This window comes from Scyliorhinus torazame, chromosome 17 (assembly GCF_047496885.1).
Source record: "Scyliorhinus torazame isolate Kashiwa2021f chromosome 17, sScyTor2.1, whole genome shotgun sequence".
Classification (NCBI taxonomy): domain Eukaryota; kingdom Metazoa; phylum Chordata; class Chondrichthyes; order Carcharhiniformes; family Scyliorhinidae; genus Scyliorhinus; species Scyliorhinus torazame.
Window position 1 is genome coordinate 35764013 of NC_092723.1, and position 26194 is coordinate 35790206.

The 26194-nt window shown below is 50.8% G+C and overlaps 1 protein-coding gene across 3 annotated transcripts in view; it reads right to left on the reverse strand.

Moving 5' to 3' along the window:
- Nucleotides 1–26194, reverse strand: part of kif21b (kinesin family member 21B) — a 223118-nt gene that overhangs the window by 127817 nt on the left and 69107 nt on the right. For all 3 annotated transcript variants that reach the window (XR_011935738.1, XR_011935737.1, XM_072480319.1), the window contains exons 2-5: nucleotides 20300–20522; nucleotides 18565–18747; nucleotides 5770–5919; nucleotides 3618–3752 (exon numbers count right to left, since the gene is read on the reverse strand). Coding sequence is in view for 1 of the 3 variants with exons in the window: in XM_072480319.1 (XP_072336420.1) it covers nucleotides 3618–3752; nucleotides 5770–5919; nucleotides 18565–18747; nucleotides 20300–20522 (691 nt within the window). In the remaining 2 variants the exon portion in view is untranslated. The remainder of the gene's footprint in view (nucleotides 1–3617; nucleotides 3753–5769; nucleotides 5920–18564; nucleotides 18748–20299; nucleotides 20523–26194) is intronic.

Consider the following 26194-nt stretch of genomic DNA (forward strand, 5'->3'; position numbering starts at 1 on the left):
AAGTGCAGGGCCGGTATGTAGGGCCCACAGAAGGTTAAATGAGTGATGGGTGAGGGTCCTAGAAGGAAAGGGGTGCTGTAAAGGGGCTTGAGGGGGGGGGGGATGACCCTCTGGGACTCCATAGCTGGGTGTCCTCATTTGGGGGGGGGGGGGGGGTAGTGTCTATGTGTGTGGAGGGTGACATTGCCCATGGGTGGGGGACACAAAAGCTCATTTAGTGATCAGGGCACCTTTTCAAAATGGCAGGCCGACCTCTGAGTTCAGCTCCCCAGTGCTAAAAAATTCTAAGTGTGGGCTAAACCGGTGAGAAACTCCCCAGGCCCCAAAAAAGTGATGAAGGGCTGGATTCTCCAGCCCCGCCCACCGAAAGAATGTCATGGGCGAGACACCGACAATGGAAAAATCCATTGACCTCGAGCAGGATTCTCCCGTCGGCAGGTGAACGCGGCCGGAGAATCCCGCCGTAGTCATTGAATAATGATGGGGAACTCAAATTCCTTGAAAAACCCGTCACAAATTAACTTTAAAATTTTGGGGGCGAATCGGGCGAATAATTACTCCAATTTGCACTCAACTGATTGGCAGAAGTTGCTAATAATTTAATTTTACCCCACTCTGTGTAGTTCCACTTCTTTGACAAAATGAAATTAAAATAAATGCCAAAAGTAAATATATTAGTTACAAGAAGAATCAGTCAGGATCAATTACTGTGATTGTTACCACTTTATTGAGTGGCGGTGACAGATCTTCTTCTTTAAGTGCTGGAATCTTGTCAGGCTTTGTAGCAGTTTGGTACAGCTGAGTAGTTTGCTGGGCACTTCAGAGAGCAGTTAAGAGTTAAGTATATTATTGTGGAACTGGAGCCACATAAAGACAAGAGCAGCAGTTTCCTCCGCAAAGGACATCAATGAATCAGCTGAGTTCCTTAGACAATCCCACAGCTTCTTGATCATTTTTACCAATAATGAGCTTTTTGTTTCTCTGTAATTTAAGAAGTCTTAAACATTGGCCTTAGATTGCTTAAACTGCAGGAGACCTGAATGGCAAACATGGGCATTTGGGTGACTATACTGAATAAAAACAGAACCAACTCAGAGAATGCATTGCCTATGATGATCTATAAAAGTAAATGCACGGTTCTGGTTTGGTGTCAAGTCCAAAGAACCAAAATATTTTACTTTGTGACCCAAAATCGGCAATAAAATAACGGTTCATGGTGAGGGAAGCAGCAGTGTTGTTACAACTAACTGCGGCATATTCAAGCTATGTTGTACTGGAGTGATGCAAAAGAAAGCAACCACAGCCTCGGTTTCTGATTCTTATATTAGATCTGACTGTATTGTTCACACTGTCACAGAATTTTCAGCAGGCACTGCTTAGGCTGACACAGAGAATCATAGAAGTTACAGTGCAGAAGGAGGACCATTGAGTTGGAAAGAGCACCCTACCCAAGCCTACACTTTCACCCTATCCCCGTATCCCAATAACCCCACCCAACCTTTTTGGACACTAAAGGTAATTTAGGTAATTAGCATGGCCAATCCACCTAACCTGCACATCTTTGGACTGTGGGAGGAAACCGGAGCACCCGGAGGAAACCTACGCAGACACTGGGAGGATGTGCACACTCCACACAGACAGTGACCCAAGCCGGGAATCGAACCTGGGACCCTGGAGCTGTGAAGCAAATGTGCTAACCACTGTGCTACCGTGCTGCTCACGGTATGAAAAACCACGGTATATGAAAAACAGTCACTCGATTGAGCACAAACATTTTACCAGTCCCAAGCACAGGTCCGCCATGAGTCACCACCTTCAGAAGAGCAGAGTTTCATAAAGTGAGGCAACAATTAAAAATAAGTTTTATTTAATTTCATTTCTGTGAGCTGTCTCACCTAAATTAATTTGCAAACATTGTGACGCTTAATGATTTCCAACTCGTTAGAGAGAACAAGATTTTTTAAAAGTCTGAAGTGTAGTTAACATAAAAGACATGGAGCGAAATTCTCCATCCCACCCAGCCACATTTCTGCCCCGACCCGCCGGCGGGATGCTCCGTTACACCGGCCGGTCAATGGGGTTTCCCATTGTGGGGCAGCCCCACGCCGTCGGGAAACCCCCGGGCGCCGGCAAAACGGAGGCTCCCGCCGGCGGAGAATGACGCCCATGGGGAGAGATTCTCTGACCCCCCCGCCGGGTCGGAGAATCGCTGGGGGCTGGCGTGAATTCCGCCCTCGCGGTTGCGGAATTCTCCGGCACCGGAGATTCGGCGGGGGCGGGTATCGCGCCGCACCGGTTGGCGGGCCCCTCCCCCCCCAGCGATTCTCCGGCCCGGATGGGCCGAAGTCCCGCTGCTGGAATGCCTGTCCCGCCGGCTTGGATTAAACCACCTCTCTTACCGGCGGGACAAGGCGGCGCGGGCGGGCTCCGGGGTCCTGGGGGGGGGCGGGGCGATCTGGCCCAGGGGGGGGTGACCCCGCAGTGGCCTGGCCCGCGATCGGGGCCCACCGATCCGCGAGCGGGCCTGTGCCGTGGGGGCACTCTTTTCCTTCCGCCTTCGCCATGGTCTCCACCATGGCAGAGGCGGAAGAGACCCCCTCCACTGCGCATGCGCGGGGATGCAGTGAGCGGCCGCTAACGCTCCCGCGCACGCGCCGCCCGGCAATGTCATTTCCGCGCCAGCTGGCGGGGCACCAAAGGCCTTTCCCGCCAGCTGGCGGGGCGGAAATCAGTCCTGTGCGGGCCTAGCCCCTCAAGGTTAGGGCTCGGCCTCCCAAGATGCGGAGGATTCCGCATCTTTGGGGCGGCATGATGCCGGACTGATTTGCGCCTTTTTTGGCGCCGGTGGGCGGCATCGCGCCGATAACGGAGAATTTCGCCCATGATGCTCATCAACACCCACTCTGCTTATTCAGATATTCTCAGAATGGGATAAAGTTCTTGTTTGAATAGTTACTGTGCCTATTAATAGCATTTTCTCACAAATCCTTCGCATTCACATGATCTCATAGCAGTTTTGAGAAACAAGCTAAGCGATGAAGCTTAATGCTATCCTCGTACAAGTTGCTTGAACCTAAATGCTGGGTTGTGGTAGCTAAAGTACATGTGAAGGAACAGAAAAAGATTAAAACAGGAAAAGGCAAACACTACCAATAAAATGGAGATACTAAATTACAGATGAAAGGGATTCAGTGAAACAGAGACTTTGGGAATCTCAATGTTTATTGCTACTTTGGGGTGTTCATTTTCCATTGTCCCTATTTGGAAAGAGAGATGTCTGTGCGTTATTCCTTTTTACATCCCGCTTGCCCTCCAATCCCAGTGGGTGCCACTACGTAACTGGCAGATCAAATTGCCTAAAATAATGTAAGTGTAATAATCTGCTCCATATGTTCCTTTTCATTTGATGGTGGTCATCATTTATTTTAAAATTCACAATACAGTCAGATCATTAAACTTCAGAGATTTTATACACAGCAGTCTTGCCAGCAGAAGGAGCCCTGTATAGCTTTCATAGGCTGCGTTTTTATAATGCAGGTTTTCATTGAACTGTAAAATCCCGCTTCTATTTAAGACGGGAATTACTATTCAGCACTAACTGTGTCCGGGATACATACCATATCTTGCCTGGAGCAGATCCTCATTTGGCAGATGTGGACTGTAAATATAGCATGGGAACGGGAACTCTCCGCATTCATCTGCGTGCTTGCAGTGGTGCGAGCAAGAGCACCGAGCTTCAAACATTTTATCATCTGCAAAACAAAAGTTAAGAGGAGCAATAATCCTTTCACCAGCTTTGTGCCAACTTGAATTAAGGCACAAAGCAAATCACCACCTAACTGGGTATTCCCAATTGGGGCTGTCAGAAAAGCAAGGTGGAGGGGAGGGGGTGGAAGAGATGTCATATTCATGACAATAGAACTGTATAAATTCTATTGTATAAATAATGGGCTTAACTCTCTGACAATTATTAACTTTTGCCAAGCTAAGGTTATTGGTAAATATCTGTTTTAAATGCCTTTTCTGGTATTTTGCTCTCAAAACATTTATCTGCTTTCTTCAAATTATTTTTAAATTCACTGGAGTTACCTTCCTCAAATGGGCATCTGAACTTCAGAATAAGTGTCTGAGCTGAAATATCAACTAATTTAAAGCAGACTCAAAAAGATTTTCAATTAAGCTCACCAGCAAGGCAATTTGATCTATTAAAGCTAAAGTCCAACAATAACAATTAACCCTTAGTGAATTTTATTTTGAGATTGACTTATAGATTTGTATAAGGAAACAGAAAATAAATACATAAGCCTATATCAAGGGCGTGATCCACTGGATGTATTGCGCTCTCACTCGAGTGGTGTGCGGCCGGTGAATACCGAGAGATCCCTCTTGTGGGCTTCCATGAAGTCTTTATGCCTCAAATACATTATTTCATTTTTTTTGTAATTACGATGCATTATGTTTGGTTTTGAGCAGCCTCCAACAAAAATCAGCCAAATATTATTTGGAAGCTACTCCGATGACCAGCTGGATAGAAGCATTGTCAAATGCCGTAAAAGGGCTTAGTTTTGATGCCCAGTCTCAGGTGGATTTCTACAAATAGATTCAATGGAGGGGGCAGTGGAACCAAACTCCAGCAAAATTCAATGCCTTCTGGCAGGGGGGGGGAAAAGTGTATGTGAATTGTGGAGGGGGAAGGATAATGGCAATCATGATATGGGAGAGAACAGATATTAACAAATTTAACAACTAATAAAATGTATTATGGTACACACATCTTTTTTTCCCATGCAAAAGTCAGAAGAAACATTTATTAAAAATAATAGTTGAACACTAATCTATTTTCCTCACCTGGACATACAAATTAGTACTATCAAAAATGTAAAGAAAATTATATTTTATAACATAAAAATTGAAGTTTTAATCTATATATGGATGTTCTGTCTCAAGATGCATCATAGAGCTGAGTGCGTTGGATGCTGGGACAGTGAGTAAATTTAAGAAGTAGTTGGACAGATTTTTAATTGGTCAAGGGTTGAAGGGGTATGGAGATCAGGCAGGGGCGGTGAAGCTAAGGCCAGGATGAGGTCATGATCGAATGGCGGAGCAGACTCGATGAAGTCTACTCCTCTGGGCAGGATTTTTCGGCTGTGCCCGCCCAGCGATGGAAGAATCCCACCCGTGGTCAATGGACTTTTCCATTGTTCAGGTCACGCCTGTGGCAACCTTGTGGCGGGTGGGGCGGAATAATCCTACCCTGCACTTATTCGAAAAATGTAATAGAGCACCTACTCATCCAAGCCATACATAAACACAGTCAATTATGGCTTTAGAATAGCCCTGTTAAGTCTCTTGCATCTCCAACTCACCATGCTGAACTGAAAGTATCATAGGTTAAATAGAAAAATAATCTGAGTCATGAGGAAGACTGAGTGAATATGAAAGGTGCTGGTTCCTACTGAAAGGACAAGCCAACTTTCATTAATCCCATGGTTGATCGCAATTCATTCACTGTTGCCAACCTCCTGTGAAGAAAGTCCATTATCTGTTCTCTCCCACAGCATGATTGCCATTGCCCTTCCCCCTCCCCAATACACACATACATCACAACATTCTAAATAACTACTGATAAAGTAGCACACAGGAACCAGAACTGGTCAGGCACATTCATTTTAAACTATCGATAGCCATGATTGATCTAAAAAAACCTTTAAAATGGTCCATCAGAAATAATACATGAACTAAAATATGCCCAGTTGGTTTTGCACTGACCTCTTGTTCTGAATTAACAACACGTGAGACAACCCCACTGGTGTAAATTGTTCCATTGGCACCTTCATGAATTTTAATGTTCGATTTCCTCTGCCGTGAATCCAGATCACGTGTGCTGTCAAATAGATCCAATATCTCTTCATTGTAAAGCTGCAAACACATTTATGATATATCTTTAAACAAAGGTCTGAAGGCAAGAGGCTAACCTGAACCCCATCCACCACCTTAAACATTCACTCCCTCCACCACTGACATACAGAGGTATCAGTGCCGACCGTATACAAAATGCACTGTAGTAACTCAATAAGACTCCTTTGACAGCATCTTCCAAACCCACTGCCTCCACCATCTAGAAAGACATGAACAGCAGAGGCATAGGAATTCCACTGCCTAGAAGTCATACACCATCCTGACTTGGAACTATATCTTGTTCCTTCATTATCATGGGATCAAATTCTGGAATTCCCTTCCCAGCACCACTGCTCAAGAAGGGAACTCACCATCATCTTCTCAAAGGATATGCCACAAATGCTGTCCTTGCCAGTGACACCCATGTCCCAGGAAAGACGAAACAACACTATAGTTTTTGAAATATCTCAATTCGAGTGCTCATATTTATTTATAACATTTTGCAAATTACATATTATCAATCTCATTCTGCTGCCATAATGATGGCAGAGAAGGATTCACACCCAGTTGCTGCTCAGGAAGCCTGACGACTGGAGCTTCTCGGTCTGGCATTTAGTGTAATACAAGCAGATGTGCCTATCTGCATGTCAGCACAACTTGAGTGGTCAAGTGGAGCAGAAGTGGTGGAGTGGGGGAGGAAGCAGAAAAATGAAAATTACTGATCAACTGCTATTGAGAGGGGACAGGACATCCAGCTACAACATCTGCATAAAGTGGATCTTTCCAAGAGGACCAATTACACTGAGCTAGAACCTTTTCTATGAACCATGCTTCTAGCCCACAACACATTTGTGAGCCCCTTTACACCTTGGAGCAGATTGGGAATGAGATTATCCGATTTGTCTCATATCTGTTTGGCTTTCAAGGAACAACAACTCACCCACACGCCCTCATAATTATCTTCAGAGCAAAGATCCAGTGTTACTGTGCCCTTCCCATTTCTAATCCACCTATGATCTTGCGCCCCCAGGCTACATCCAAGATGCAGAGCAAATTCAAGATCAATGTTATTTTATTTAGTTTTGAGAATTGAATAAAATATTGGAAAAGGTTGTTTTTTTGCACTTTTGCTTTTATTTAACTTGCATTCTTCTGTAGGTTTATTTTGCTTCTGTCAACATGCAGAACAGCTCTTCATACCTCTTTCTTCGACAATGAGAGATATAGCTTGTACCCAATGTGAAGCAATTTTGATCATCAAGGATCCAGCCACATGAATGAGACTGAGCTCCAGTCCATGTGAATTTAATTAAATCTGCATTCAACCAAGAATACCACTGAACAGAAGTGATCCAAAACCTTTAGGATTGGAGTGAACCCAAACTGAAATGTTTGCTTTTAATACGAGTCAGTGTGCGGAATGTCCCCATATTTTGTCAGAATGTCAGGCTCTGACTGAAACACAGCATGTAGCTCTCCAGCTGTACAGTCAGGTTTTTAACCCACATTTCATTCCTCTCTGGAAAAAAAAAGTCAGGGGCGTGGTTTAAAAAGGGCACTCCGATCAGCAAAAAAAGTAATTCCCTCCTCCCCTTCACAGACATGGGATGCTCCCCCCTCCTCAATCAGCAGTCCACCCCTGCCCCCACCCACTATTAGCAGGGCTCTCAGCCACCCGACCCCACCCCAGAGTGAATAACGGGTAAGCTCTTTCTTTCTTTCTTTTTTTTTTGTCTGGAGGGGATGGCAGGGAAGGTAGTGCAATGTTCCTCCTGCAGAATGCTTGAGGTGAGGGACGCCGTCAGTGTCCCTGCTGATTTCATCTGTGGGAAGTGCACCCATCTCCAGCTCCTCAGAAACCACGTTAGGGAACTGGAGCTGGAGCAACTTGAGATCATTCGGGAGGCAGAGGTGGTTATAGATAGAAGCTTCAGGGATGTAGTTACTCCGAAGAATAAAGATAGATGGGTGACATTGAGAGGGGCTGGGAGGAAGCAGTCAGTACAGGGATCCCCTGTGGTCGTTCCCCTTAGTAACAAATATACCGCTTTGGATACTGTTGGGGAGTGGGGACTTACCAGGGGTAAGCCATGGGGTACAGGTCTCTGGCACAGAGTCTGTCCCTGTTGCTCAGAAGGGAAGGGGAGAGAGGAGTAGAGCATTAGTCATTGGAGACTCCATAGTTAGGGGGATAGATAGGAGATTCTGTCTGAACGAGAGTGACACGCGGTTGGTGTGTTGCCTCCCAAGTGCCAGGGTCCGTGATGTCCCGGATCGTGTTTTCGGGATCCTTAAGGGGGAGGGGGAGCAGCCCCATGTCGTGGTCCACATAGGTACCAACGACATCGGTAGGAAAAGGGATAGGGATGTAAGGCAGGAATTCAGGGAGCTAGGGAAGAAACTTAGATCTAGGACAAACAGAGTTATTATCTCTGGGTTGTTACCCGTGCCACGTGCCAGCGAGACGAGGAATAGGGAGAAAGAGTTGAACACGTGGCTACAGGGATGGTGCAGGAGGGAGGGTTTCAGATTTCTGGATAATTGGAGCTCATTCTAGGGTCTGTGGGACCTCTACAAACGGGATGGTCTACACCTGGACCAGAGGGGTACCAATATCCTGGGGCGGAAATTTGCTAATGCTTTTCGGGAGGGTTTAAACTAGTTCAGCAGGGGATTGGGAACCTAAATTGTAGCTCCAGTATACAGGAGGTTGAGAGTAGTGAGGTCATGCGTAAGGTTTCAAAGGTGCAGGAGTTTACCGGCAGGCAGGAAGGTGGTTTAAAGTGTGTCTTCTTCAATGTCAGGAGCATCCGGAATAAGGTGGGTGAACTTGCGGCATGGGTTGGTACCTGGGACTTCGATGTTGTGGCCCTTTTGGAGACATGGGGCGTCATTCTCCGACCCCCCAGAGGGTCGGAGAATGGCCGTTGGCCGCCGTGAATCCCGCCCCCGCCGGTTGCCGAAGTCACCGAAGGGAGAAAAGTCGGCGGGGCGTTAATGTCGCCGCTGCCGCGGAGAATGTCACGGGTCTGCGCAAGGCAGCCGATTTCCGGCCTGCCGATATTCTCCCTTCCGGATGGGCCGAAGTCCCGTCGACGTGATGACCGTTCACGTCGACGTAAATTAAACCTCCTTTTCATCGGCGTGAGTCTGTGCTCCAGGCTCACGCCGACCAGCGTGGAGGTGAGTGACGGCCTGGGGGGTTGGCTCTGGGCAGGCGATGGCGTGGCCGCAGTCTGAATGCGTGAGGAGAGGTGTGTCTCAGCTTGTGTGTGTGTGTGCGCGCGGCGGGGGGGGTGGTTAGAATAGGCTGGGCACCGGGGGAGTGCCGGGAGGGGGTCCGTGCCGGGGTGGAGGTTGGGGGGGGGGGTCCGTGCCGGGGAGGGGGATGGGGGGGGTCCGTGCCGGGGTGGAGGTTGGGGGGGGTGTCCGTGCTGGGGTGGAGGTTGGGGGGGGGTCCGTGCCGGGGTGGAGATTGGGGGGTCCGTGCCGGGGAGGGGGATGGGGGTGTCCGTGCCGGGGTGGAGGTTGGGGGTGTCCGTGCTGGGGTGGAGGTTGGGGGGGTCCGTGCCGGGGAGGGGGATGTCCGTGCCGGGGTGGAGGTTGGGGGTGTCCGTGGCGGGGTGGAGGTGGGGGGAGGGGTCCGTGCCGGGTAGGGGGGTGGGGGGGGGTCCGTGCCGGGGTGGAGGTTGGGGGGGGGGTCCGTGCCGGGGAGGTGGATGGGGGTGTCCGTGCCGGGGAGGGGGATGGGGGGGGTCTGTGCCGGGGTGGAGGTTGGGGGGGGGGGGGGGGTGGTCCGTGCCGGGGAGGGGGATGGGGGTCCGTGCCGGAGTGGAGGTTGGGGGGGGGTCCGTGCCGGGATGGGGGGGGGGGGTCCCTGCTGGGGAGGGGTATGGGAGGGCAAGTGAGTTGGTCCACCTGGCCAGGTGCCAGCCTCCAACAGTTGGACCCATGCGGTCCATGCCACCTGGCTGGGGGGAGGAGGGGATATGGGCAATGATGACATGTCGTCGTTCCCCTCCCCCCACCAGGCCGTCATGTTTTCAGATCATCCAGCGATGTTGGCCGCCGTGGCGGCAGCTGCTCATGTCTATGTTGCCCTGGATGAGGAGGAGGAGGAGGAGGAGGAGCGTGCCGAGGAGGAGGAGGAGCGTGCCAGAGAGGCAGCGCAGGCTGCTGCAGAGGGGCAGGCGGCAGCCGCCCAGGCTGGAGGGGCACCCGACCGACAGGACGAGGGGGGGGAGGAGGACGTCGCGGCCCCACGGCAACGGAGGCACCCGAGGGCGCCCCGTGTGTACCGGCCCAGGCAGTCATACCAGGACCTCACGGACCGGGAATGCAGGAGGAGACTCCGAATGAGCCGGGAAACCGTGGCACACATCTGCCACCTGCTGGCACACCTGTCACCGCGTGGCACTGGCGGGGGACACCCTATCCCCGTATCCGTCAAGGTTACGGTGGCTCTGAACTTTTATGCAACGGGGTCATTCCAGGCACCGAGTGGGGACCTGTCCGGCATATCGCAGACATCGGTGCACCGGTGCATCAGGGCAGTGACAGATGCCCTATATGCCATGGCGCACCGCTACATCCGTTTCCCTGTGGACCGGGCCAGCCAAGATGCCCGGGCCGTGGGCTTCTCTGCCGTGGCCGGGTTCCCCATGGTCCAGGGCGCGATCGATGGGATGCACGTCGCCGTGCGGCCACCTGCAGATAACAGGGCCGTGTTCACGAATAGGAAGGGGACCTATTCGATGAACGTACAGGTGGTCTGCGACCACCGCATGATAATCCTGCACGTCTGCGCCCGTCACCCAGGCAGTGTACACGACTCATTCGTGTTGTCGCGGTCATCCATCCCCGGCATGTACAAGGGACGCCATCCCCGGCTGAGGGGCTGGTTGCTGGGCGACAGGGGCTACCCATTGCGATCGTGGCTGATGACGCCTATATGGAGGCCACGCAATGAGGCGGAGAACCGCTACAATGATGCCCATGTAGTGACAAGGGGAGTGATAGAGAGGTGCTTTGGCGTGCTGAAGATGCGTTTCAGGTGCCTGGACCTCTCTGGGGGTGCCCTCCAGTATCGGTCAGATAGGGTCGGCCGCATCATTGTAGTGTGCTGCGTCCTGCACAACATAGCCCAACAGAGGGGCGATGTGCCGCAGGCAGAGGAGGGCGGAGTGGAGGAGCAGCAGGAAGAGGCGCAGTCCTCCCCAGATGAGGGGGATGGGGGTAATGGTCAGGGCAGACGGGGTAGACACAGGCGGGTGGCTGTCCACCGTTACCAGCTGGCCCAGCGGGCACGGGACAGACTGATAGACACCCACTTCACTGACTAGATGGGCGTGGGAATCGGGTAGTATGGCCACAGACCGCACACCATGGCAACAGCCGACCACCCACACCCCCCACCCATCCACCCACCCAGCACCCTCACCCCCCTCCCCAACCCCACCCACCCCACCTGCATGCACACCACCCCCCCCCCATTGCCGATCCACCTGCGGCACAACGGGCCGGGCTCTCACAGTTGCGGGTGGACGCGTGTCTATCGCAGGCAATGGAGGATGATGACAACCCGCCCTGCGGTGAGCTCCTGGCTCTACATCGTTGGACTATGTCTGACCCATGGCCACAGTACCACCATCCACCCGGACCATCCCTGCATGCGGCTGTGACACTGCAGCGCACGGTCCCGTCCTCTGCCCGGGGGATGTTGATGGCGGCCCAGGGGGAAGGGGGCAGACTCACCTGGGGCTGAAGTAAGACCACCCCTCACACACACACTTGCGCTCAACGTACATGACACCCCCGCACACTTTGGACAGAGCACAAAGGCAGCTTCTGTAGGTGTAACATTGACTTTAATAACCAAAGGAGTTCATGCACGTGCCCTAGCCCCTAAAACTCATCTGTGCCCTGCACCCGTGCCAACTTACTCAGTGTCTAATTGTTTGGCCTTACGGGCCCTTTGACTACGTCTACGTGGTTCCCCAGACGGTACAGCAGAACTGGAGGTGGACTCCTGTGATTCCTGCCCTCTGACACTGGATCCCTTTGGCGGCCGTTTCCTGGGGCGTCCTGGCCTAGATGGGCCAGGCTGCGGCCCGGGCGACTGGGATGGCGAGCTGCCAGCCTGTCCTGCCCGTTGCCCACCCGATGCACCTGGGACGGAAGGGGGGGGGGGGTCCGAGGTGTCGCGGTGTACCGGGACCTCCCCTACAGAGGGAGCCGGGACGGACCACACCACCTCCTCCTCCCTCGGGGTGCCCGATGGCCCCCAGGCCTCCACATGGGTGGGGGATGCGAACGGACTGGCCATCCGACGCCCCCGACATCTGGCGCTGCCAGTCCTGGAGGCCCGTGCTGGTATCGACAGGGGTCTGCAGGTTTGCAGCCATGGAGCCCAGGGGGATGGCAAACCCTGTCTGTGACAGTGCGACGCCAGCTCGCACATGGCCACTGGCGCCGATGCCCTCAGCGATGGCCTGCAGAGACTGGGCCATGGCCTGCTGTGACTGGGCCATGGCCTGCAGAGACGGGCCATGGCCTGCTGAGACTGGGCTATGGCGTTGAGCGCCTCTGCCATCTGGCGCTGGCACTGGCTCATGGCCTCCTGTGAGAGGGCAGCCATTTCCTGGGCCACAGACGCCGCCTGCACGGAAGGCCCCAGGCCTCGCAAACCGTTCCCCATGTCTGACACCGTCGCACCCATTGCCTCCACCGCGGACGCCACCCGTGCGGTGTCGGCCTGGGTGGCACGCATGACCGGCACCACTCCCACCTCCTGGACGCGGGTGGACTCCTCCACCTGCGACTGCAGCCGCCGCAAGCCGCCCGTCACCCTCTTTGCTTGTCTCCGGGTCGGTGGTTGCATCGGATCTATGTGTGGGTGTGGTAACTCCAGGAACCCGGGATCCATCTGGGCGGCAGATGTTCGCTTGGGCTGGGCTGCCCTCCGACCGCCCGGCCCCCCTGCTGCTACTACCTCCACCTGCTGTAGCGGGACGGCTGTGTTGTGCGCACCAGTGAGTGTACCAGACGCCTCATCACTAAAGTGCCCAACCGAGGTGAGTGTTTCTGCGATGGTGGAGGGTGTTGGTGACAGCAGTGGCGTTGTGTCGTGCTCTTCATCCCACTCTGAGTCCATGGCACTTTGGGGTGGGGGTTCGTCTCCACCCATCCACTCTGACTCACTGTCCGGTATTTCGTCTTCCTGGGTAGTGGTGTCCCGGGTAGTGGTGTCCCGGGTAGTGGTGTCCTGGCTCGGATGTGACGGGGGCCTGTGGCTGCCCCCCTCATCGCTGGGTGGTCGCTCCCGCACGTGACGGGGGTGTCGTCTCCCTGTTGCTCCAGGTCTCTCCGTCTCCCGTGGTGTGCGAGGGGAATCCTGCGGGCGTTGCATGCTGGAGGGTGCGGGTCTCTCCGTCTCCCGTGGTCTCAGAGGGGCATCCTACGGGCGTCGCATGCCGGAGGGTCCGGGTCTCTCCGTCTCCCGTGGCCTCCGAGGGGCATCCTGCAGGCGGTCTGCATCTGCGGGGATGGGTGCCTGGACGTTTGGTCCTGCGATACACAATGAAGCATGCATGGTTAGACATCAGGCAGTGATCAGGTGATATGGGGGAGGGGGATATAGGGGAGGGGGGATATGGGGACGGGCTGTCGGTGGCTCACTTGCTACTACGCCCCCGACCTCTGTATCAGCAACCTCCCGGTCCTCAGGTCCACCAGCCAGTTCCAGGGCCCTTTCCTGGTGTTCGGTCAGAAGCCTCTCATCAGCGGGGCCTCCTCCAGTCCTCGCATGCTCCCTATTGTTGTGTGCGCGCTTCTCCTGTGGGGGGGGTGGCAGGGGTAAAAGGCAACACTGTTAGGCAGGTATATGAATGCACGCCATCGGTTGCGCGTGCATTGCAGAGGTTAAGGTTCGGGCTGGATTCACTTGGGGATATGGGGGAGGGGGGGATATGGGGGAGGGGGGGATATGGGGGATGGGGGGCATATGGGGGAGGGGGGCATATGGGGGAGGGGGGCATATGGGGGAGGGGGGCATATGGGGGAGGGGGGCATATGGGGGAGGGGGGCATATGGGGGAGGGGGGCATATGGGGGAGGGGGGCATATGGGGGAGGGGGGCATATGGGGGAGGGGGGCATATGGGGGAGGGGGGATATGGGGAGGGGGGATATGGGAGAGGGGGGATATGGGAGAGGGGGGATATGGGAGAGGGGGGAGATATGGGAGAGGGGGGAGATATGGGAGAGGGGGAGATATGGGAGAGGGGGAGATATGGGGGAGGGGGAGCTATGGGGGAGGGGGATATGGGGGAGGGGGGATATGGGGGAGGGGGGATATGGGGAGGGGGGATATGGGGGAGGGGGGATATGGGGGAGGGGGGATATGGGGGAGGGGGGATATGGGGAGGAGGGATATGGGGAGGAGGGATATGGGGAGGAGGGATATGGGGGAGGGGGGGATATGGGGGAGGGGGGATATGGGGGAGGGGGGATATGGGGGAGGGGGGATATGGGGGAGGGGGGATATGGGGGAGGGGGGATATGGGGGAAGGGGGTATGGGGAGGGGGGTACGGGGAGGGGGTATGGGGAGGGGGGGACATGGGGAGGGGGGATATGGGGGAGGGGGATATGGGGGAGGGGGATATGGGGGAGGGGGATATGGGGGAGGGGGATATGGGGGAGGGGGGATATGGGGGAGGGGGGATATGGGGGAGGGGGATATGGGGGAGGGGGGATATGGGGGAGGGGGGATATGGGGGAGGGGGGATATGGGGGAGGGGGGGATATGGGGGAGGGGGATATGGGGGAGGGGGGATATGGGGGAGGGGGGATATGGGGGAGGGGGGATATGGGGGAGGGGGGATATGGGGGAGGGGGGATATGGGGGAGGGGGGATATGGGGGAGGGGGGATATGGGGGAGGGGGGATATGGGGGAGGCCCACCCAGCCTGCTCTGACGAGGTCGTTCACCTTCTTGTGGTACTGGGTGCCTGTCCGTGGTGTCAGGGCCACAGCGGTGACAGTCTCTGCCACTTCCCTCCACAGACGCCGGCTGTGGCATGGGGCAACTCTGCGGCCGTGCCCGGGATACAGGGCGTCCCTCCTCTGCTCCACCGCGTCCAGGAGCGCCTCCACATCGCGTGACTCGAACCTCGGGGCTGAGCGGCGGCCAGCCATCCAGTCGGGTGTTGCGGTCGGGTGTTCCGGTCGGGTGGGGGGGAGCAGCGCGGCCTTATGAGCCGTCACTCCGTGCGGCGCGTGTGACGTTGCACGGCGTGAACCACTGCGCAAGCGCGGATCCCTTTACGTCGCTGCTAGCCCATTTCGCGCCGGAGACTATCGACCCATTTTTCCGACGTGACGCAAGTCGGATTTGCGCCGTTTTTTGCGCCGATAACGGAGAATTTCGCCCATGGATAGAGCAGGGACAAGAATGGTTGTTGCAGGTGCCGGGTTTAGATAGTTCAGTAAGCTCAGGGAAGGTGGTAAAAGAGGGGGAGGGGTGGCATTGTTCGTCAAGGACAGTATTACAATGGCAGAAAGGACGTTTGAGGAGGACTCGTCTATTGAGGTAGTATGGGCTGAGGTTAGAAACAGGAAAGGAGAGGTCACCCTATTAGGGGTTTTCTATAGGCCTCCAAAACGTTCCAGAGATGTAGAGGAGAGGATTGCAAAGATGATTCGGGTTAGGAGCGAAAGCAACTGGGTAGTTGTTATGGGGGACTTTAACTTTCCAAATATTGACTGGAAACGCTATAGTGCGAGTACTTTAGATGAGTCCGTTTTTGTCCAATGTGTGCAGGAGGGTTTCCTGGCACAGTATGTAGATAGGCCAAAGAGAGGCGAGGCCATATTGGATTTGGTACTGCGTAATGAACCAAGACAGGTGTTAGATTTGGAGGTAGGTGAGCACTTTGGTGATAGTGACCGCAATTCGATTACGTTTACTTTAGTGATGGAAAGGGATAGGTATATACCGCAGGGCAAGAGTTATATCTGGGGGAAAGGCAATTATGATGTGATGAGGCAAGACTTAGGATGCATTGGATGGAGAGGAAAACTGCAGGGGATGGGCACAATGGAAATGTGGAGCTTGTTCAAGGAACAGATACTGCGTGTCCTTGATAAGTATGTACCCGTCAGGCAGGGAGGAAGTGGTCGAGCGAGGGAATCGTGGTTTACTAAAGCAGTCGAAACACTTGTCAAGAGGAAGAAGGAGGCTTATGTAAAGATGAAACATGAAGGCGCTCGAGAGTTACAAGTTAGCTAGGAAGGACCGAAAGAGAGAGCTAAGAAGAGCCAGGAGGGGACATGAGAAGTCTTTGGCAGGCAGGATCAAGGATAACCCAAAAGTTTTCTATAGATATGTCAGGAATAAAAGAATGACTAGGGTAAGTGTAGGGCCAGTCAAGGACAGTAGTGGGAAGTTGTACGTGGAGTCTGAGGAGATAGGAGAGGTGCTAAATTAATATTTTTTGTCAGTATTCACACAGGAAAAAGACAATGTTGTCAAGGAGAATACCGGTATTAAGGCGACTAGACTAGAAATTCATAAGGAGGAGGTGTTAGCAATCCTGGAAAGTGTGAAAATAGATAAGTCTCCTGGGCCGGAAGGGATTTATCCTAGGATTCTCTGGGATGTTAGGGAGGAGATTGCTGAGCCTTTGGCTTTGATCTTTAAGTCACCTTTGTCTACAGGAATAGTGCCAGAAGACTGGAGGATAGCAAATGTTGTCCCCTTGTTCAAGAAGGGGAGTAGAGACAACCCCGGTAACTATAGACCAGTGAGCCTTACTTCTGTAGTGGGCAAAGTCTTGGAAAGGTTTATAAGAGATAGGATGTATAATCATCTGGAAAGGAATAATTTGATTAGAGATAATCAACACGGTTTTGTGAAGGGTAGGTCGTGCCTTACTAATCTTATTGAGTTCTTTGAGAAGGTGACCAAACAGGTGGATGAGGGTAAAGCAGTTGATGTGGTGTATCTGGATTTCAGTAAAGCATTTGATAAGGTTCCCCACGGTAGGCTACTGCAGAAGATATGGAGGCATGGGATTCAGGGTGATTTAGCAGTTTGGATCAGAAATTGGCTAGCTGGAAGAAGACAAAGGGTGGTGGTTGATGGGAAAAGTTCTGACTGGAGCCCAGTTACTAGTGGTGTACCACAAGGATCTGTTTTGGAGCCACTGCTGTTTAGTCATTTTTATAAATGACCTGGAGGAGGGCGTAGAAGGATGGGTGAGTAAATTTGCAGATTACACTAAAGTCGGTGGAGTTGTGAACAGTGTGGAAGGATGTTACAAGTTACAGAGGGACATAGATAAGCTGCACTGCTGGGCTGAGAGGTGGCAGATGGAGTTCAATGCAGAAAAGTGTGAGGTGATTCATTTTGGAAGGAATAACAGGAAGACAGAGTACTGGGCTAATGGTAAGATTCTTGGTAGTGTGGATGAGCAGAGAGATCTCGGTGTCCATGTATATAGATCCCTGAAAGTTGCCACCTAGGTTGAGAGGGTTGTTAAGAAGGCTTACAGTGTGTTAGCTTTTCTTCCTAGAGGGATTGAGTTTCTGAGCCATGAGGTCATGTTGCAGCTGTACAAAACTCTGGTGCGGCCGCATTTGGAGTATTGCGTGCAATTCTGGTCGCCGCATTATAGGAAGGATGTGGAATCATTGGAAAGGGTGCAGAGGAGATTTACCAGAATGTTGCCTGGTATGGAGGGAAGATCTTATGAGGGAAGGCTGAAGGACTTGAGGCTGTTTTCGTTAGAGAGAAGAAGGTTAAGAGACTTAATTGAGGCATACAAAATGATCAGAGGATTAGATAGGGTGGACAGTGAGAGCCTTTTTCCTCAGATGGTGATGTCTAGCACGAGGGGACATAGCTTTAAATTGAGGGGAGATAGATATAGGACAGCTGACAGAGGTAGATTCTTTACTCAGAGCAGTAAGGGCGTAGATTGCCCTGCCTGCAACAGTAGTGTACTCACCAACACTAAGGGCATTCAAATGGTCATTGGATAGACATATGGACGATAAGGTAATAGTGTAGATGGGCTTTAGAGTGAATTCACAGGTCGGCGCAACATCGAGGGCCGAAGGGCCTGTACTGCGCTGTAATGTTCTATGTTCTATGTCCCACTCTCCCGGGATAATATAATTATCTTTGCGTCCCTGGGGAGCCCCCAACAGATTCAATAGGCGAGATTCTCCGCCCCACCACGCCACATTTCTGCCCCGGCCCGGCCGGCAGGATTCTCCATTACGCTGGCCGGTCAGTGGGGTTTCCCATTGTGGGGCAGCCTCACGCCGTCGGGAAACCCCCGAGCACCAGCATAATGGCATCACTCCGGTGTAGAATCCAGGCCACGGTTTTCCAAACCTTTTGTAAATCTTGTGTGTGAATATGGTAATTGTATTAAAATATATTTAAATGAGGTTCCCGCACTTCCTGGCCATGAACCTCGTTATGTCACCAGCAAGGGGCACAGAAAGTCAGAAAATGTGATCTCCCCGGTGAATGTGGGCTGAAAATCACCCCACTCTCTCCACTAAAATTGTATTTAATTAAATTAGTAGATGTTGATCTTTATCAATGCATTTAGGCCACTGAAACTTTAGGTAAAATGCGATGAATCAGCTGACAAACCTCCAGAAACTGAGCCGTCACTTTAAACTCCGGTGGCTGTTTTCCTTGCTCCTGAGCGGCTCGCTTTCGCTCTACAATTCCTTCAAAAAGATGCCTGACTGCACGTGGTATTATTCCTTGCTCTTCCACTGTTAGATTCACACCAAACCCTGTGCCCATGCTGTAGGTCTTCCCAGAACCAGTCTAGAAAGGGAAGAAAAAACGGCCAAGATGAAAATCTCATGAAACAATTCAACATAGAATACTGATACGTCGCAAGTGGTGGCACAAACGTTAACAGGGTTTCCAATACAGAAAGGAGGCAAACCCCATCTGTTCAAACTATTGAGAAACCCCCCACCCCAGGATAAATCACACACAATGCACATTGGGCTGGATTCTCCCGTCGGCGGGATCCTCCGCTTCGCCGGCAGCACACTCACCCCTGCGGATTTCCTGACGGCGTGGGGTTGCCTACAATGGTAAACCCCATTGGCCGGCTGCTGGGACGGAGGATCCTGATGCTGCCAGGGGCGCGAGCGGGACGGAGAATCCCTCCCATAGACTTTGACTAAAGTAAGCAGTCAGAACGGACAACACCACATCATTTAGTACCACGGTTTTTATCAGTGGTTTATTCTCCTTTGACATGTAATTGATGGCAAGTGGGAAGGCAAATGGAATGTTGCTGTTTATTGCAAGTGAAATGGAACTTAAAAGTGTGAATGTTTTGCTACAGTTGTGCAGGGCATTAGTAAGATGGCATCTACTGTACTGTGTACTGTTTTGGTCTCCTTATTTAAGAAGGGATATAAATGCATCAGAAGCAGTTCGGAGAAGGTTCACCCAACTGATAGCTGGGATGGTGGGGTTATCTTACAAGGAAAGTTTGGACAGGCTGGGCCTGTATCTATTGGAGTTTAGAAGACTTTTATTGAAACAGCAAAGATCCTGTGGGAACTTGACAGAGTGGGACACTTAAAGAATATTTCTCCTTGTGGGAGTGACAAGAACTGGAGGACACAGTTTAAAAATAAGGGGTCTCCCATTGAAGACAGAGATGCGAAGAAATATTTTCTTTCAGCCGGTCATGAATCTTTGGAACTCTCTTCCACCGAGAGCAGTGGAGACAAGATCAGTGAATATTTTTAAGGCAAAGCTAGGTAGATTCCTGACTATCAAGGGAGTCGAAGGTTATCAGGGGTTGGCAGAATGCGGAATTGAGACCACAATTAGATCAGCCATGATCTCATCAAATGGCGGAGCAGGCTTGAGGGGCTGAATGGTTCACTCCAGCTCTTAATTAGTCTGTTCATATGTATGATTATATTTTCATTTTCGGTCACTTAATTGTAAATATTGAATCTTTTGAAAAATGTCAGATTTCAGTGTCACAACACAATTTTTTCTTGACAAAGCATCATGATCTTGTCAAAAATGCTACTCCTAACCATCTTTATAATTACAACACACAAAGGAAATTTGTACGGCATAGTCAGTTCAACTACAGGCGGGCATATTCTGGAGTTTGTTCATGATAATATCTACACTGATGGGTTCATCCCCATGCATCAACCAGTGTCCCGATCAAGTATTTATGAGGTTACAGGCACCCTTGAGTGAATTACAGCCTTGTAACACATTGCCTGGTCGTTATTAAGAAATCTTGCAAAATGTAATAAACATAAATCATCACCCCACTGTCGTTTTCTAACATGCTATTCCTCTTTCTGGCATGTGAGCGTTTAACTCTTACCTGCCCATAAGCAAACACTGTTGCATTATAACCTTCAAAGCACCCTTCCACAAGTTTGTGCACACAAGATTTATAGATCTCATCTTGTCTGGCATCTATATCAAACATAAAGTCAAATGTGAAAGCCTTGTCTTTTCCCAGGATGACTTGTGGCTCCCCAGGTGTAACCAACGTACAGATGTGGCATCCCTCAATCTTCTCTTTGGCTGACTGTGGACGGATTCTGTGGGAGGAAAATACAAAATGACACTGGCAACTTTCCAAATACATGGTGACCAACTAAATATTTTCATTTGGGATAGAATATATCAAAGAATAAAAAGAAAATCGTTTTTAAAAGAATGAAATCTTTCAAGGTAGAAACACTGGAAATGGACACATGGAATGTACAAATTTTTGTCAGATGGAGAATTTTTTTCCCTTTAATCCTGACTTCACTTTAAGACTGTTCAGCACATCATAACGTCCATGAGACGTGCACTGTTTCAGCCTCATTACAACACAGCATCTGCAAAACCCTCTGGGCAAATTTCCCAGTTTTAAACCTCAAAAGAAGTATTAGAGAGAGGGTCCAGTACGCTAATGGACTACTCGTTTCAGCTAAGGAAAGTATTTTACAATGAGTGCCTCATAGGAAATCAACCACTTCCTGTACCTGGAAACATCTGAATCGTGGAATCTGATAATATAGGGCTAATTTTAAAACAAAACCTCCTGTACCTCAGTTAGTGATCCAATGACACATAGAAGGCCAAAACATTACAGAAGGATGTTAAAATGAAGCCACACAAAGTTGAAATGCACTGGGGGGGGGGGGGGTTCTATGCAAAAATAGAAATTACCAATGCTGCTTGGTGAGACATACAAAAAGAAATATATGGGAAATGAAGAGAAAAATATTCAGGACATTCATCAAACTTGTTAGTATTTGGCAAGCTTAATCCATAGAATCCCCACATAGAATCCTTACAGTGCAGCAGGAGACCATTCGGCCCATCGAGCCTGCACCAACTCTCTGAAAGAGCACCCTACCTAGCCCCGCCCTATACCCGCAACCCTATAGTCCTCCCTAATTTACACATCTCTGGGCAATCTGGCATGGCCAATCCACCTAACCTGTACATCTTTGGACTGTGAGGGGAAACCGGAGCATCCAAAGGAATCCTATGCAAGCACAGGGAGAACGTGCAAACTCCACACAGTCACCCAAGGCCGGAATTGAGCCTGGGTCCCTGGAACTGTGAGGCAACAGTGTTAACCACTGTGCCACCGTTCTGCCTCTAGGCCCAAGCTATCTGGCCCCACTCTTAATTGGCACACAACTCTAAAGATGCACCTGTTCCATATTACTTTGAACAACAACAGAAGCCTCTCAGTTAAACAGGGAGTTTCCTCTTATTTGCCTGCCGTCATTCATAATACCACGTTTGCTTTCAGTGTTCCTTCATCTACTGCTTGGTACTATGGTACTGCCCCTCTGATCAGATCCCTCATAGCAAACTGCATGGAACCCTCGGACTTCCGCCTGGGGGGCTATCAGCAGCTAAACCGTAGCCCAGAATCACAAACATTTCCCCCAGTGACTGAATCTTCACATAAAAATATGGACCATCATCATGAAAACATAGTTGCTGACACACAACTTAAAAATCTCCCACTTTTCATTTGAAGCTGCAAGTCCAAATTCCTTACCTCGTATCAATATTAAAGATTAGAATATATTTTCTCGTACAGATACAGGTTGCGCTAATATGGATATTTCATATTTCAGTTTTCTGCATTACAATCCCAAATGAAGTCACGGGCGAAATTCTCCGGAAACGGCGCGATGTCCGCCGACTGGCGCCCAAAACGGCGCCAATCAGACGGGCATCGCGCCGCCCCAAAGGTGCGGAATGCTCCGCATCTTTGGGGGCCGAGCCCCAACATTGAGGGGCTAGGCCGACGCCGGAGGAATTTCCGGCCCGCCAACTGGCGGAAACGGCCTTTGTTGCCCCGCCAGCTAGCGCGGAAATGACATCTCCAGGCGGCGCATGCGCGGGAGCGTCAGCGGCCGCTGACAGTTTCCCGCGCATGCGCAGTGGGGGGAGTCTCTTCTGCCTCCGCCATGGTGGAGACCGTGGCGGAGGCGGAAGGGAAAGAGTGCCCCCACGGCACAGGCCCGCCCGCGGATCGGTGGGCCCCAATCGCGGGCCAGGCCACCGTGGTGGCACCCCCCGGGGTCAAATCGCCCCACGCCCCGCCCAGGACCCCGGAGCCTGCCCGCGCCGCCTTGTCCCGCCGGTAAGGTAGGCGATTTAATTTACTCCGGCGGGACAGGCAATTTATCGGCGGGACTTCGGCCCATCCGGGCCGGAGAATCGAGCGGGGGCGCTGCCAACCGGCGCGGACCGATTCCCGCCCCCGCCAAATCTCTGGTGCCGGAGACTTCGGCAACCGGCGGGGGCGGGATTCACGCCAGCCCCCGGCGATTCTCCGACCCGGCAGGGGGTCGGAGAATGTCGCCCCACATCTTTGTTATGGTTAGTAAATGCCAAAGTGCACATTGAAACCAGAAAAATTGATCCATGTTGAGGAGCTTTCTACTATCTTACTTGTGCAAACACTTCATTCCAGGAAAGATAAGAATCCTAACCAAATATGTGGCTGCTATTGTTGCCCCAAACACAATAGGCTGGATTCTCCGGTCTCCTAGCCGTGTTTTTCTTGGCGGGTCACCGCTTTCTGGTGGTGGGATTCTATCTTCCCGCAGCTTGTCAATGGGATTTTCCATTGTAACCACCCACGTCAGCGGGAAACCTGTGGGCAGTGGCGTACTGCCGGCGGTAAAATTGAATCGCCACGGCCTGAGAATTCCCGCAAATATTTAATTTTGCTGGTGGAGGAAATAAACTATTTATTGTTACCTAAAATACTTGAATAATGTGCTTCTTTTTTTTTTTTTAAATTTAGAGTACCCAATTCATTTTCCAATTAAGGGGCAATTTAGTGTGGCCAATCCACCTACCCTGCACATCTTTGGGTTGTGGGGTCGAAACCCACACAAGCACAGGGAGAATGTGCAAACTCCACACGGACAGTGACCCAGAGCCGGGATCGAACCTGGGACCTCGGCGCCGTGAGGCAACAGGGCTAACCCACTGCGCCACCGTGCTGCTCTATAATGTGCTTCTTAATTATGAAGCCAAAAACAAAGCCAGGTAGATCAAAGTTAATAGCAATATCAATTGGAGAACTTTACAACAATTTTAAATAAATTGCCCCAGATAAATTCCTGATTTATGTCTGGGCTGTAAATTGATTTTTTTTTTAAAAAACAATTTCTTCCCATATCTGAACAGAAGGTGAAAAATCAAGTCTTGGGATGATGTATGTGGATTGTCTCCATGATGTTAAGCAGAAACTACATATGTTGAATGTGTTGTGCTGAGGTCGTTGTTGTGATGTGCATGAATCTCTGAACCCGAACTTCAGCAGGAAGAAACACAAAGACTGCTCGATTTCAAATTGTATTGAAGGCAACTTTGAACTCCTTTCTGTAGCATTGGCGAAGAATCCACTCATCGTGTTATGACAAACTTCAGGTTTTTCAAAAAATAATCACTCCGAAGACCAACACTCCAATAGCCAACCAGACTAATAGTCTTGTAAAGTCTGAGGTCAATCAAAGGTAGACATAAGAATCACAGGGGTTTGAAATTGGCCTTGGGCTACAGCACCAAACAGGACATAACAAATTAGCAGCCTGCTTTTCTTCTCCACTGACAGGGTGTAAATCAGAAAGGATGTAAAATGGGATGTCGATCTATTATTTTCCCTTTCGCGCTAATGACCAAGACCAACTGTTTCTAGTCTTCAGTAATTTCCAATATCCTCCCGGCAAAGACTCAGATAATTAGTTGGAGCCATAACAAATGTAGGTTCTTCAATATTATTTTAGATTTTTTTTTAAACTATCCATGATGGCATGGTCCTTTAAAATGGAGTAAATAATTGTGACTTGCCATTTAACTTGAATGTACATTTCAGCCCTTTGTCGGTTTTCTTTAGTGATGTTCAAAGTAAAAATTATTTTTCTATTAACATACCCGGGTTTTGTAGCTTTCCTATCACGTTCTCCCTGTTTCTTAACTCCATAATATAATCAAAAATACAAAGACAAATTCTGGATTTTAACTAGGCAAAGATAGCTGACATGTTTATAATATTTTACAAATCTAACATGTTTTTATCAATACCGCAAACACTCAGAAGGGTTCAGCAAATCCTATTTTCCTGGAATTTGGCAACGGCCAATCTTGGGCGAGAAAAGTGGCAGTGAAGGCACCGAAAGCAATGGAGGCTTCTTCCATCGTATCGGCCCAACCTTAGCGTGAAAACATGAAGGGGCGGGTCCCATGACATAATGCTGGCAGGGATGCCTCTGATTGAGCCAGCCCCACCTGCAACTTGGCTCCTCAAAGATCAAGGTGCCGCCCCAGCACGAAACTGTTCACTTGGAAGGCCCCAACCTCCCACAACAGGGTCATATAGTAGCATCATCAGCACCCATGAAGTCATCTGCAACAGTTCAATCGACTTGGGTCTAGGTGGGAGGGAAGCTGGAGGTGGGGAAGTGGGGGGACACTTGTATTGGGTAAAAGGACTTAAATAAAACTTTAAAAAGGCATAATGGACAAGATGTTTCTAAGCTACACAGAAACGTAAGGTTGATAAGAAATAACTTGACCCATCGTGCCTGTACTTCCTTTTTGAAAGTGCTATCCAATTTGTCCCACACCCTGCAGATGTTTCCTCATTGGAAACATTTGACTAAACCGTCTTACACTATACAGTGGAACAGGTAAGTCCTACAGCTCAGAAAAAATCATCCATTGCTGAATCCACTATCCATAAACTTTAAAATGTATTTTCTTTCTGAGAATATCATACACAACATGGAAAAACAGGGTTTCAGCTCATGGTTGGATAAACGTATCACTAAGCCACTGTATAATGATTTGGCTGGGAACTTCGTAGAAGAGGTTTGAAGTGAGGAATAGAAAGACAGAAGGAGCGATTTTCAGCCTGTACTCGCTGCCCGTGAGAAAATTAACGCAGGATTAGCATGTCATTAGTGGGCATTCTCTCCAGACATTCACCCCTCACGGAATATTCACTGGGCGCAATGTTATGCCAGCATCATTTACAGAAGGTCTGGAGACCTGCAGCCTCACCTTTGAGCGGAGATAACGGAGGTGAGCGCTCAGGCAGCCTTGATTCTCCAGGGGCTTCACTGCTTAGGTTGCATCAGAGAGTACTTGGGGGACACAGATAAGTTCAACTCGAGACCAGGGCTGGAGTTCAGTGACTCAATCTTGCCGGGGGGGGGGGGGGGGGTCACTAGCAGACCTTACCTTCCATTCACTTTGGGGTGCGCCGTGCTTTAAGGGGGTCTGGAGGCTGACATGCAGGCATCACTTACTGTGTCCTCCTTGCTGGGCTTGTGGTCAAACCACCGCTGATGGAGTGCCCGTCATTAGTGGGAGCTGTAAAGTTGGTGGGAGGAGGTGAACACGAAGCGTCAGCACTACGTGCAACTGTGAGGTTCCTGGGTGGAGTCCCATGGGAGGTCAGACTGCAAGGGCAGAGTGGAGTCTCAAGAATGGGTTGCATCCCTGCCTCGTGAGGAATGAAGACCCTCTCATTTCAGGAAGTACAAATGAACAATGAGAAGAACCCCACAACACAGAACTTTGATGACCAAGGGGTTAAGCCCTATTGAATATCAATTCCGCTAGTCAATGATGTTTGTCTCTCAGGAATAAGTGTGTAGGGCTGTGAAATCGGAGAAAGAGGGTACCCTCTAGATATGTGCATGTCATGCTAATTGCAAGCTTCAGTGCCTCGTCTGTC